Consider the following 14508-nt stretch of genomic DNA (forward strand, 5'->3'; position numbering starts at 1 on the left):
GTACTGCCGTTTTTTTCCACTTTTCGTTGCGTTCGCCTGTCTGCTAAGCTCAAAACAACCGCGCCTGGCTTGACGGAGGAACCAGAACAGCTGAGCATCTTTACGACAGTGCACTTTTACTTTCGCCCTCTTGGGGGAGCCTCGCTGGAAAATCAACCCCGGTTGCATAGTATACCTTTAAGTGATAGAAGAGGTGTGTCGTGTTGCCGTCGGGTGAGGGAACAGTCTTGTAGCATAGTTTGCAAATGACCGTTGTCTGCTCCGTGTCGGACTTCTTAAATCCAAAATGTAACCAAACCACAGACGTACCCCCTCTTTTTGGCAAAAGTGCTTCATCTTGGGTTGCCGGCGTAGCTGTCTCTGTTTGTTGCGACCACGGGTTTAAGACTTCAGCCTCCTGTGTCTCCATCTCTCAGCTCTCATGAGTTAAGTAACGTAAAGCATGTCGCAAACCCGCGTGTGAGTCAAAAGCCGTAAAGCAGCGTCATGTTGCAAAACCACAAGACGGCGCTTCTTTGTGAATTAAAAATAAATAAATCTTGTTTATCACTTATAAACTGTGTGTAGGCTACGTGACTACACTAATAAGTTTGTCGTAGTCTACATTGGGAAATATTTGCTTGAATACGAGATAAAATGGTGTTAGAAACGATAGAAACGATAGAATAGAATTAGCACTGTAGACACTTTTCTATCGTCCGTACGATATGTATCGTCCTATCGCCCAGCCCTAGCCAGAAGTATCCTAGAAGTAAAATGTCAGAGGTAAGTTATGTTCATTTTGTTTTGAAATTATCCAGATTCATTTAATACAGCGTTCAGTTGAAAATATATTTTCAGGGTCATTACCGTGAAGCTATAGTTAACAGGAACAGATTGTTATGTGCCATAAACAGCTCAAAATCCACTTTCACTGGTTGATAATCAAACTTTGACAGAAAAAAACATGACATGCGTAACAGTTGCTATCTGTAGCTCAATTTTAGTTACATAAGATCTGAGTCTCAGACCAGGAGTCCAAGTTACATCTCAAGTCTTTAGTCTCTATGTCAAGTCCTATGTCTTTTATTTTTGGGACTTAAGTACGGCTGCAGTCGACGTATTAAACTCAAGCCACCATCTCTGCCTTACACCCACAAACTTCAATGGATTTTATGAAACAGAGCAACACAAAGTAGTGCATAATTGTGAAGGAGAACAAAACGATACATGGTTTGAGTTGTTGAGTGCGTTTGTATTCAGAGCTCTAAGTTATTACTTTGCAGACCTTTGTGCTGAGATTATATTACACACGGATTTACCAATTCTCTATTTGTTTTCTAACTGGGTTACTCCTTAAGACAGCCAATTGTATTGGAATTGATTTAGGGGTACCAGTTTAAGGGGTTTATTTAAAAATACATGTCACGCTTTTCAGATTTTATTTGTAATTGAAAACATTGAAAGCCATGTTTAATTTTCTTTCCTCAACTTTGCATTGGTCTGTCATAAAAAGTCAAAATACAACACATCGACGTTTGTGGTTGTAAGATGACTAAGTGTGAAAAAGTTCAAACATTATAACTATGTTCACAAAGCCTTGTATTGTGTGTGCTCCTGTTTACCTCTGATATAGGTGGAGACCTGCTGCATTCAGGAACCGGTTCACCTCTGGCTGGTGTCGAGGCAGTGGCCATGGTGTATGTCTCAGAGCTATGTTTCTGTTTAGAGCACAGCAGAGACAGAGCCACCTTAGTGCTGAGGCCTGGCAGATTGGGGTTGTGCGGACTGACACTCCATGTAGAATAAACTGAGGTATGAGGGTCTCTCTCGGCAGACGGGTTGGGTTTGACATACTTCAGGTAGCACCAGTTTACTGAGGTGGAAGTATGGAGGATGGGGTATGAAGGGGAGCTTTGCTTCTCAATCCCCACTTCTGGAGTTGGCACTTCTTCCTTTTTATGACTTGTTCTCTCAGTTGATTTGTCCTTTCTTTCCTTTTCTTGCCTGTTATTTTTCTGTGGGAGCTGTTCCTGCACCTCCTCTAATTTCACCCCGGTCCCCTCTATTTTCTCTGGTTGATGCGTCTCCCCCTCTTCCAATGTTTTCCTTTGGTTCTTGCATTCTTCTTCCTGGCATACCTTGGGTTCTACATCTTCTTCCTCTTCAGCACTCTTATATTGCTCCTGCTCCTCTTCTTTCACTCTTTTCTGGTGACGCTTAGCCTCAGTGCTAAGCTCTAGGCTAGCTGCAGGGGAAAGCATGCGTTTGCTTCCTCCAGGTCCTAGAGGACCATATCCCTCCCCAGACTCCGAGGACAGCTCCTTCGACAGGGACAGAGGGAGAAGGCTCTGGATGGATGGAGATGGAACTTTCAGATAGGATCCTTGCAACTTCTCCCGTTCTGTTTGGGTCATGATGATCATAGCAGTGCACGAGGTTGATTCCTGTGAGCGAGTGGAAGCCAAAATCTGGGAGAGGGTGGTATACATTGCACTGGCAAAGGTAGGTCTATGGGTTTGGAGGCGCACTGGCACTACAACTGATACCACTGGTGCAAGCTGTGCTAGGCACGTGGCAATGACTGGTTGTTGTTGGTATGAGATGGTTACAAGAGAATGATGGGCCAGAGTAGAAGACATAGAGGCGATGGATGGTCTGGTCTCTGTAGAGGACTGTGAAGGAATGTGTGTGCCAAGTCTTGGTGGAAAAGGAAAGTAAAGAGGCTGACTACTTCTAACCCCTGAGGAGCTAGGGAGAGGAACAACGGCTGGGAGATGATGTAGTGGTATTCTCAACTGTTCCGGCAATTGGTTCTGCCCTGGGTGGGTCTGTATAGGACTTCCAGAGTGTGAATGTAAGAAGGCTCTGGGAATGACTTGAGGGGACAGAACCTCAGTTATGGCTGTGGGTATGGGATGTAGCTGTGAAAGTGCTCCTCTTTGAAAAACGTGTTGGTCTCTGGGTTGCAAAGGGAGCACATCATGAGAGGGTGAGAACATTTTAGACTGTATAAGCATGGGCTTCTCTGTGACTTCTCGGTGGGGAATAACTTCAGTAGGATGGAGGTAAGGGATGTGGGGGTGAGAAGGACCAGGCATGGGACTTTGACTTATGCTGCCCACCATCTCCTGCTCTGGTTCACCTAAAGTGAGTTGTTTCACAAGGAGACACTTTCTCCTCTCTTTCCAGGAGGATGTGGACAGCTGAGAGGAAAGGGACCCATAATCGAACGATTTACTTCTTGGCTCTGAAATCTGTTCAGTTTGTTGGGGCCTGGGAGGGGCCTGCTCTGAGGCTGAACGCCTCATCTCCTTGTGGCTTTGGTGGTGTTGGTGAGAAGCAGATGGCACCATTAGCATCTGGGAGCTTTGGCTGCCAGAGGCCCAGGCAACTGGCTCTGAACGTACTGTGTCCTCAAAAGAAGCCGAGAGGCTTGAGACATTGCTTTCTTGGCTAGGGCTGCGAGGAAGAGACGGAGACTCAAAGCTGGACTCCCCAGAGGACTGAGCTGCTTCTGCTAAGCGGAGTCTTTTCTTCTTTGGTGGCAGCTTCTCTGCAGGTAGTTGAGCCAGAGTCTGGCTACGTTGAGGCCACTGGAACTCCTCTGCTTTCTCGAGTTCCTACAACAGAACTACAAATTAATAAAGACTACTAGGCAAGCAAAGATATGCTAAATATCTAAAATGCATAGCACAATGGTTATAATTACACTATACCTTGGACGAAGATGTTCTCGCTGGGGGTGAAACGGATGGCATGTCAGCATCAAGCTCCAAAGTAACAAGGATCTCTGGCACTTGGATGTTTGGCTGGCGGATGAGGCGGGATGTGGAGGGTGAGGGTTTTGGCTCTGGCTGTTGTGGCTGCTGACTCCCTCTGACGTCTGGCTCCTGGCTTTCTATGGATATACTCTCTTGTTTCTCAAAAGAACTAGTGTGTTGTATGACAGAAACACCCTTCCTGTCCCGCTGCTGCTGTTGGTTTGGCTCAGTCTGTGAAGTAACACCTAGCGGCAGTGACCAGACAAAAACAAAAAAGGTAGCATCTTACTCATTGGGTTCAGTGTTATTGATTTATAAGATATTATTGGTGTTTTCTACAGTATTGTGAAAGTTAACATACATTGTTACTATGAAATAAGGATGTACATGAAAACATTATCATATTGTTGCTGTATTCAACTTAGTCTACTTAGTTTCAGATTGTCTGTGGGTCTAATACAGACCTAAACAATTCATGTTCTTAAGAGCCAGAGCTCTGCATCTTGTAGATCTGTCTCTGTTCCACCAGACTTGAATCAGATATTGTTGAATATTTCCTTCTGTCAGCAAGGTTTGCAGGAGCCTCCATGTGATCAGTTTATTACAATCAGGTCTGATTAAGGCAGGACACATCTAAAACATGCAGGGCTTTGCCTCGGGAGGACCAGAATTGCCCAACTGTAGTCCAGAAAAAGTGAATAAACAAACCTGAGAGGGCCTGGCTGAGCTCTGGTCTGCTTAGGCCTGTGGCTCTGCCTGGCATGGGTTCAGTTCCAGGACTGGGGGGATCCTCTTCCAGGCTCTCCTCTTTTCTCCTCTTCCTCACAGCCATGGCCAGTGCTCGGAACTTGGAGTGCATCAGTGGAGGCCGATTCTCTCTGCAAGGGCTACATGCCTCCCTGTCCTCTTGTTTTGATCCTGGACACATTCCTATGTGAGCCTCATAGCCCTCACTGTACTGAAAGCAGGCCCCACAAGATCCACATTCAAACACACTTTGACCTTTTTGCACCATAAGTGGCTGCTTGCCTGAATTTGTTCCTCTGATTGAGGAGGATGGGGACATAGGACTGCCCTCCTCCAACAACGACTCAGCACCTAGGGGTACCTCTATGGCAGGTTGCCGTCTGAGCATACGCTGGGCGCCTCTCATCTCTGCAACCACTGCTTGCTGCTCATCAAATGATTGGCTAAGGCGGTAACCTCTTGGAGACATGGTGCCCGGAGTGATGGGATCTACTTGGCTTGTAGATGATGGCAATGAGTGGCTTCTAAGAAGAGGCACTGCTGAGAGTTCCTGTGTACTCGATGGATCTACCTCAGGGTTTTTGGGCTGCCTTAAACCACTGGGGCCTGCAGCTTCTATTTTTGGGTCAAAAGCATAGGGATCTTTAGGGGCTATAAATTTGGGTGACTCCATACTACTTTTTCTGGATAGGGAGGAGCGTCTGGGCTTTACACTGTCAATCTCACTGGTGTCTACTACTGCTTCATTGATAGTAATGAGCTTGGTAATGTGTTCTATCACTTGCGTTTTGGGAACAGCAAAAGGAATGCCTTTATCCTCGGTTCCTGAAGATGAGGAATGTGAAGTAGGAAGCTGGTGCTGGTGGGGACTGCGCTGCTGTCCTCCCAGTCTTCCATACTTCCCGAGAATAATTTCTGCATAGGTTTTGGCACTGGAACTGGGCGGGCTAACTTGGGACAGGTCAGTACTGCCTGAACCAGAAAAATAGCCAGACTCTGTGCTGCCCTTACTACCTGGGCCCAAAGAAGAAGATGAAGTGGAGAGGGAAGAGGAGGGAGGGTCATCTGGTGAAGCCATGGGGCCACGTTTCCTAAGCCTCAATGCCAATCTTTGCTTGACAGCTTGAGAGTCCTCCGGCCTTTGGGTCTCGTCTGAGCCTCCATGCTGCTCCTTAGCCCCTTTCCTCTGGTGTCGAAGCAAATCCTTAGAGGATGATTTTTTGCGCTGGCCTGTCTCATCCTCAGATTCAGTACTTTCTCCCTCTGTGTGCTCTTCAGGGTCTTCTCCAATGCTGCTACCTTCTGGTCCACTTAAACTGGGCTCATCTCGACTGGATGCCAGACCTACTTTAATGCGATGGGCATGGGACTTACGGTGCTTGTAGAGATTGCTCTTGGTCTTAAAAGAAAAGCCACAGGGAGCACAAGGGTAGGGTCTTTCTCCTGTGTGAGAGCGAATGTGTTTCTCAAGAACACTTGGCTTGGCACACGGACGGCCACAATATGAGCACACATATTTCCCTGGCTTCTGGGGTTTCTTCTCTCCCTTTTTGGAAGAGCCGACACCTTCTAGAGCCTCATGACTAGAGTGAGATGGCCCCCCATGACCATGCTCACCCTGGGTGGAGGACATAGTGGTGAGGGATGAAGATGAGGAGGAAGTTGCTGACATAAAACTGCCTCCAGAGGTACCTGGGGTGTCTGACTGCTGCCATTCTGCTGCTTGCTGCTGCTGTAACCGAAGCAGGTCAGTACGTTTGGGTTGACGATTTTGTAAGCGGCCCAATGCTCTATGTACAGGACGAGGATTAGGAGGCTGCTGGGGGTGCTGAGATGGACAAGACCCTAATGAAGACTCAGCTGTTGCATGCTGCGACTCTTGCCTTCCAGAGCGCTCCCCATTGGCCGGACGGCTGGGCTCAGCCTCCATAGAGTGGGGAGGCGACCTCACGGACACGTAACAAATGGCTCTATGAGCCTCATTGGTTCAACCGCATGGTAACAAAAATGTCAGAGGCGATGGAAAATTGGCAGATTGAAAAGTAAATCAAAAGTGAAGATATTTTTCAGTGTGTGCTGTAGGTTTCTAAAAGGGGCCAAATGAGGCATCATTAAAAGGTGCTCTGGTGCTGCACTGACGCAGGTAAACATGAAACCTCTCTCTGTCCAAAGCAGCTACGCTTTTGTCTAGCCACAGCCATTCTAACAGTCCTCCCAAGGTTTTGTCCAAATCTCCTTGGTTGATTGTAAAGAGTAGCAGCTTTCCGGCTTCCGAGTGGATCTAAAGAAATGCAAAAAGAAAGAAAGAAATACAGTCACAAAAGAGAAGATACAGTATATCAATGTGTGCAGTTTTTAGATGCACTAAAATACAGTATTTTATCATTTTTAACTCACTGATCACTAGAGACTGGCACCAGATGGCACAGTGCTGAACTGGAATTGCAGGACGGGTGGATGGATCTAAGTTTTCCTTCCAATTTTAAGTACAGTTATAAACTGAGCTTTATGCTGCAAGGCAATAGGGCTAACAACTGCTCATGACAGTCAATAACTATGAGCTTTGGATGAGGGCTGAAGCCTCTTTAGGAAACACGTAAAGAAGATCAGTTGCATTTTATCCAAGTACTAAGAACTGCTATGCCCTGCATGACTGAGAATCTACACCGGAGGCAGGGTATGAATCCCAAAAGCTCACAATTACAGAACCGAAGCAGAGAGTGGCATCTTGGGGTCAGCAAGTTTACAAAACAACCATTCAATGCTATCTACATTCCAACGGGTTGTTTGGGAGTGAAGGCAGAAAAAAACAAAAATGTTTAATTCCAGCCACTACAAACATAACGGTGAGGTTTAAAACAATTCAGTTCATTTCAATAAAACCTTATTTGTCCTCAAGGGGCAATTTAAAGGCACAGTGAAGCAGCAGAGACAGATACAAACACTAAAAACACTAAAAATAACATGCACACATAAAAAGCAACGAACAGACACGTATCATCATGCAATCAGTCAGTAAATAAATGAAACAATAGTTGAAACTGGAATATTTACAAGCAATGCATGAACACACACACACACACACACACACACACACACACGTGAAAAAATATCATACAGCCAGATCGGTTAAAAGGTTTTCTAATCCAGATTCCATCGAGTCATTGACTTGCAGCATTCACTACTCCTGGATGACCATGTATCCGCAGAGGAACGATCCCCTGCTACACGATGTAGTTGGCCACATCAAGCCATCGGGTTCTCCCTGCAATCCTGTCCCCCATCACTACTTTAAAGTGGTTTTCCCCAGTTTGGGGCCGGATCTTCCTTTCTATTTTGCTAAGGGCCTGTGCCAAATGCTGTTGAAGCTTTTTCAGAATGCATGGCACCATAACCTTCTTTAAATACCCAAACATTTATAATAAAAAAACAAGTGGCATTTTTTCAGAAAACTCAAGATGGTTCATCGTAGGGTTTTTCAATTGGATAATGACATCAGCACAGAAATTGTTCATCAGACCTACAACCTACTTTCTTTCATGACCATCTCAGTCGCCTGATTTAAGTCCTATGGAAAACCTGTGAGTTAAGCTGAAGAGAAGAGACCACAAGAGAGGACCCAGGACTACTGATGAGCTTGAGAGATTGCAAAAGGGAATGGTCAAAGATCTCTTTCTCTGTATTACCCAACCATGTAAATGTATGTGTATAGTATAAGAAAACTAGGTGTCGCCTTTTTTTTGGCTTTTTACACATTCTAATACCCAGACACATCCAATATCAATATCATTGAAAGGTTTGTTTACTGTATTTCAGTAACTCAGAGTAGACTAAGTGAAAGACACTATATACATTTATTACACAGATGTTTTCCAGTCTTCATTTCTGCTAATTATGACGGCTTTCCACAGAGAGCTAATGAGAACACAAGATTATAACATTACATCACAAAAATTCAGAAACATTTTACTAAAGAAAAGTGAGCTTCATTTAAAGTGTGTTTAATACCTGATTAAAGGCTGCCATTTTAAAAAGGTACTTTTAATATGACAAACAAGCCTTATTGGAATGCAAATTCAAATTGAATAAATTTCACTGTTTTATATTATTTGTGGGATATTTCTTTTAGCATAAATAAATAGGTCTTGTCCACTCAAACCTTTTTTTTACAGCCCTATCAGACAGTGCAACTTAATTTGACAGTACAAAACCAATAGTAAACCAATAACGTATATATTCTGCTAATGTAGTGTTCTTAGAAAGCACAGTGATTTGATCTTAGACATACTAATGTGCATGACTACATGGTATGCAAACATTTCCAGACCCTCATAAAAGTTAAAGACAACTTTAATCCAAAAACAAAATCTATGTCGAGCTACTGCTTATAAAAGGCATTTCATAGTTAATGGTATCATATCTGACCAATGAGCAGCCGACTCAGCAGGAGTCAGAGAAGCCTAAGGCCAGCCAGGCAACATCCCCAGCGTGAGCGCCAGCAGCCAAGGCCCCAGTATGATGGCAAAGAGTCAAAACAAATGTTGCAAATACTGCCTATGCTTATCTGATCTGGCAGCAAAGCAGAGGGAGGTAAATGGTGTGGGCTGTTTTCTAGTTTTAAAGCCACTGCGTGTCATCGTCAGCTCCTTCCTCACACTGCTGCCACCAGGCTGTGTCCGGATCCCCGAAAAACCTTTTATCAAGATGGATCTATTGTAATACTTCCCACTTAGACACTACTAGAAAGCTGTGTTTATGAGGAGCTAAGAATAGACGATCACAGAGACTCAGAGATGAGGCTGAAGTGAAATCTCATCCTTTATCAAGATCTATGTGCTGTAATATTTTCCCAACTGCTACAAAGACTGCACTCAGACCCAAGTCGAGACACAGGATTCTTGTACTGCGGCTAAAAAGGCACATTGGGGGGAGCGGACCGAGCCAATCATAACATTTTCAGTTAGCAGGCATGCTTGACTGCTGACAGACTCTCAGCATGGGCTCATCCAGAGTATCATTCACTATCTGAGACTTTGACACCATCCTCAAACTCCCTAACCCGTCACACTCTGGAGATTAGCGCTCGGTAAAAGGAGACGCCCTGTGTGTTCCCCTTCACGGCTGCAGATCTCTCTAGTGGAGGGAACACTCACACAGGGACGATGCAGGAAAAAAAAATCTGCACAGATTTTCTGGAAAATATTACAGAGATGCATGTGATAGAGGAAAAGAAACAGAGGTGGGAAGTGATGAGATAGGGATAAAGAATCAGACCCAAGAGAAGACTGCGGCTAATGGTGCCAGCGGTGTCAGTGCAGTAATGACAGCTTTTTATAATGAGAAAAACACAGCACAGTCAGCCTTCATTAGAGCCTGTAGGAAAAAAAATAAAAGAGCAAAAGCATCACCTTTCCTTTTGGCAACAACTTGACAGATTCTTGCCTTGGTCTCCACATTTTCCCACATTTCTGATGAGGGCCAATCATCTGTCCAGCTTGTGTTTCTCTAAAGCAGAGAGGTCTTTCATTACAGCGGGTTTTCAGCAACAACACTGAGCCATTACGCAGCACAACAAACCAAAACACCATTAAGTTTCACTTCTGTGTTTTCTCCCCCCCCCCTCCCCCTCCTCCTCCATAGTTTGATGGCTGCCGTAGCTGTTTTTATCCTGGGATGTTTGAACCAGGGACATGTTATTTTCCTGGACTACAAGAATTGGATCAGGAAGAAGTAGTCATAAAACGGAGAACAACTAAAAGGGAGCTTATTAATTTCACACCAAAAATGAGCAAAAACAGCAGGAAAACGCTGGCAAAACGAGCAAAGTGAGCTTGGGCAGTATTACGGAGAAAAGCATACAAAGATATCCAAAGATATCAACAGGGCTGCTTAGATTACAGTCATCAGAACAGACCCTTAATTTGAAGTCAATTGTGCAAAGATATATTTAGATGTATTTTTTTGTATTTGTGTGTGTTTAAAGTGTACTTCCTGTTAACTCTTCCTCCTGTCGTGTCAGGATATTTTTTCATCAGAGGCGCCTTGTGTTTAGTTGCGTGACTGAAATAACGTTAACTGCACATCAGGACCGTTGTGTTGAGTTGTGTGGCTTTAACACATATTGAACGTGTGCAGAGCTATAGAAACAGATTATTGGACGTTAGTCCTGAATAGTTGTATCCGAAGCATCGAAGCTTATAAATATAAGAGGTTTGTTCTGCCCCACTGTGGGTTGTTCAATAGAACATAATGAGGGTGTATTTTTTTTTTTTTTTTTTGCAAGCCAGGTGTATTCAATTGACCACTTCTAAACAGTACACATCACTGTAGAGGAAATATGCCTGTAGACAACGAGTGACAGCGGAAGAAGAAACTACACTCCCTATAAACAACACTAACGACACAGAATGACCTTATAAAGCTTTTGCTTTAGGTAGGTTACAAAGTTTAGATAACTTTTTTTATAAAAGTATTCTTCCCATGGTTACATTCAACCAAACTGCTTTTAAAAAACAAAACTGAGTTTGGAGTCTATCATGCTACTCCTTCCTAGCCTTTGTCACTAACATGCTAAAACAACAGCACACACGCCCACCCAACCGGGTTTACACCATTATTGCTTCAAAATGCCAGAAGTGGCGGGCATACATAAAACATAACTCCACCACGATGTAGGCACAAATTGCTTCTTCAATCTACTAATAAAACCTGTTTACTTGAGTTGAATAAAGGACATAAGAATATTATTACTGAAAACAAGTGGCAGACTGGATACTCACAAAACTAGAAAACTGTCTTCCATGTTTAAACAGGTGCATCATGTTAATTCTGTAACGTAATTGTGTCGTTAAGCACTTTTGCTTGAGTACTTGTCCTTTATCTATGGTGTGGAGCAGGGATTACCAAAGTGTGGTGCGCGCACCCCCAGAGGTGCTGGTAGGAAATGCGCAAGATGAGAAATGCAATGGTGTTCGGATAATTACACAATTACAGTGCATTTTTCCCACACAATAAATACATGTAGAAAAACGTTTCCCTAATAAAAATAAAAATCAAAAACTATAATTTTAATAAATCAATACAAATGTACTCACACGAAGAAGTGCGAAGCGTAGAAGAAGTCTTTTTCTACGCTTCATTTTAATATGAAATATTATAGAATTTATCTTCTACGCATTGTACTGTATATATGCACACCTAGCTTGAGGCCTCTACTTCATTCATTCTCACAATTAATAATAATAACATGTTTTGCTATTATGCTTGTTCTGGTCATTTGAGCATGGTTAAACATACCACTTTTAATATGGCTATAAAAAGCTTGTTGCAATAAATTTTTTTGATGATGATGCTGTGGGGGATTGGGGTACGTCAACTCCGTTAGGTCACAGGGGGTTCACTAAAAACGTTTGGGAACCGCTGGTGTAGAATATATGTTTTACAATGTGATTTATATAAAGAAACTCCCTGCAAGGTGTGTCTTAAATAAGCCTAACCATATGCTATGTGGTTGAAAGAGTCAGATCTGTCTTGCTTACTTTAACTTTAACCCTTAAGGCCAAATTGTCCGTGCTAGACTGTGCTTAGCCATTACAACCACCTATACTACACTGATAGCCCCCCAAAGTTTCTCAAAGTGTTATCCATTAGGACGTTTTAGTCCGAATGTCTGTAAGAACTTGTCAAAGTTCCTATTTAAAATATCTTTTGGAAATTCAGAAAACAGGTTTTTAAATCAGCCTGTAATTTATTCATGATTAATGTCAACCCCTGGTATGCTCTGAAGTGAACCATCTACTCAACAGGATGATTGCATGCTTGAAACTCAAGTTCCCCCTTGGGGATTAACAAACTAAACCTTAAACCTTAACCTTGAATGTGAAAAACAGCTCCAGCTAGAGGCAAGGAGAGTATTTCAGCTACATGTATAGATGGTTTATATAATTTTTTCCGTCTAATCAAAAGAATGTGGTCTAAAGAAGAAAAAAAAAATCAAATAATACTATTGGCTGTCTAGATTGACACTGCTTCTAGGTTTTCCAAATCTGCTTTTGACTTGTTGACTCCTTTCCAGGAAGCTCTGGCTGCCAGGAAAGTAAAGCTGTGTTCTAAGACTCAGAACCAGCAGGAGGTTTTGTACAACCAAGTCGATAAGAAACCTTAACTCGTCAAGATTAAGTTTAGATAATTTTTTCTATCCGCATTGTACCCCTTGCTATTTTTTTTTTATTTCTTTTGAAAAATTCCAGGACATTTTTTTTATTTATTTTCCGCCACACGTCGGTGGTGACTTAGCAACTTTTTTTCCAACTCAGTTTCAAAGCCAGAACACAAGGCATTAAAACACACTGAACCAGAACCGACAGCCTTCCAGGCTCCGAGTGACCCTTCAGCCAGATTTAGAGCTGCTGTGTGGAGATTTCCAAGCCAAGCTGAGAAACAGGAACAGCAAGAGAAGCTGAAGTTGATGCCATGAGCAGTCGTGTTACCGTCAACGTTTTTTATGCGCATTTTAAAGTATTGCATTAGAAAAAGTTGATGGAAACGGCAAAATTCAAAATGACTTCCTTACATTTCGCTAAATATTTTTTTAAGCTCGCTTGAGATGGTCTTTGGCTTTTCTGAAAAAAAAAAAAAAGAGTTAATGCTCAAAACAGGAGATGGAAACATTTGCCATATAACTTCTGACATAATGAACATTTATCTCACATGACTGATCAGATGTTTCCACTATTGGCTTCTTCCCGGATATTCCCATTACGAGTGAAATCATTGCTGGAAGCAACATCTCCCAACAGCATGTAACATCGCCAATACTCGTTGACAGAACAACTACATCTTCCTCGATAGCAACACATTCCCAAAAAAACTAAATTTCTCTCAGATCTGTGATCAATGCTAGTTTGCAACCTCTACTTCCTGTTTATTACAGCCATGCGTAACATCAACTTCTGGAGAAATTGCGCTTTGTGTAGCCTGGTTAATTTGCTCCAAACCAGTGGACGGAAACATGCCCAAGTTGCATTTTCTTTTTCTTTTTTGTGACATTTTAAAAGTCCGCACCAAATTTGATTGATACCTGGATGGAAACAATTCCGGATCACAGTTAGGTGCTCATTTATTTATTTAGTGGCAGTTCTGGTGCAGGAAGCTGATAGGTCAAAGATGGTTCTTAAACTTTTAATTCCTCTTTATTTTTTCCTCTTCCAAACTCTCTCTCAAATTAGGTATTGAACTCAAAATACTAGGTTGTAAAACAACTGTCAAATATCTCACAAAAGTGAGACATAAATAAGCTTAGTATATAGTTTGAACATTCAATTTCTTATTCATCAAACTTCTCCACTTAGCTATAGTTATAGGATGCAAAGTCTAATGCCTATTTGTTTTTGATTCTTTCTACTTAATGAAATCATTAGAAAATAGACTTTACCTGGACAGAAAATGGAATTCCACTTTAATTACACCAGTTATCCTTCTTAATCCTGATTCGATTTGGATGATTCTTTTGATTGAGGCTAAATGAATCTTAATCTGAGCGATAAACAGAATCTTAATGCTTCTTTAAATTTGAGATAAAAATCATTTAGTTGGTAATGAATATATCGCTAGATTTGTGATTTGAGTATAATATAGATGGGTCTTGAATGGGTGACGTAACAAACGCACTGCATCATGGGATAACAGGGCATTGGAAACCGGTCTCTGCTTGTTCACATAGCTTTGATCCACAATGCTCTCTTTGTTTTCTGGCTTTAAAAAGTTCAAAACATAGTGCAAACGTGCTGCGTCATTAACTGTCACACTCATTCACACAATCGCTTCGGGAAAAACAATGATGGATTGAGATATTTAAGTTTATCAGTATGGAATCACAGCCAAGGAGGTCGGATCTCTGAACTAACAAATAAATGCCGAATGGACTCTGGATTGCAGCCGTGATTCGACCAGACCTCACTTCTAACGTCACATCCCAGTATGTGTGTGTGTTCAGGGAATTGTCAGAGTGGTAAGTTTG

The 14508-nt window shown here is 42.6% G+C and overlaps 1 protein-coding gene across 3 annotated transcripts in view; it reads right to left on the minus strand.

The window, feature by feature from the left end:
- The window catches only part of LOC105919216 (HIVEP zinc finger 3), a 63008-nt gene that overhangs the window by 16329 nt on the left and 32171 nt on the right, over window positions 1–14508 (minus strand). For 2 of the 3 annotated variants that reach the window (XM_012854488.3, XM_036131666.1), the window contains exons 2-4: window positions 4452–6771; window positions 3699–3988; window positions 1605–3602 (exon numbers count right to left, since the gene is read on the minus strand). In XM_012854488.3, coding sequence (XP_012709942.2) covers window positions 1605–3602; window positions 3699–3988; window positions 4452–6420 — 4257 coding nt within the window. In that variant the 5' untranslated portion in view covers window positions 6421–6771. Of the gene's footprint in view, window positions 1–1604; window positions 3603–3698; window positions 3989–4451; window positions 6772–9898; window positions 9919–14508 lie in introns of those variants that run through there. The other variant, XM_021311683.2, reaches the window with a different exon arrangement.

This window comes from Fundulus heteroclitus, chromosome 3 (assembly GCF_011125445.2).
Source record: "Fundulus heteroclitus isolate FHET01 chromosome 3, MU-UCD_Fhet_4.1, whole genome shotgun sequence".
In the NCBI taxonomy this organism is placed as follows: domain Eukaryota; kingdom Metazoa; phylum Chordata; class Actinopteri; order Cyprinodontiformes; family Fundulidae; genus Fundulus; species Fundulus heteroclitus.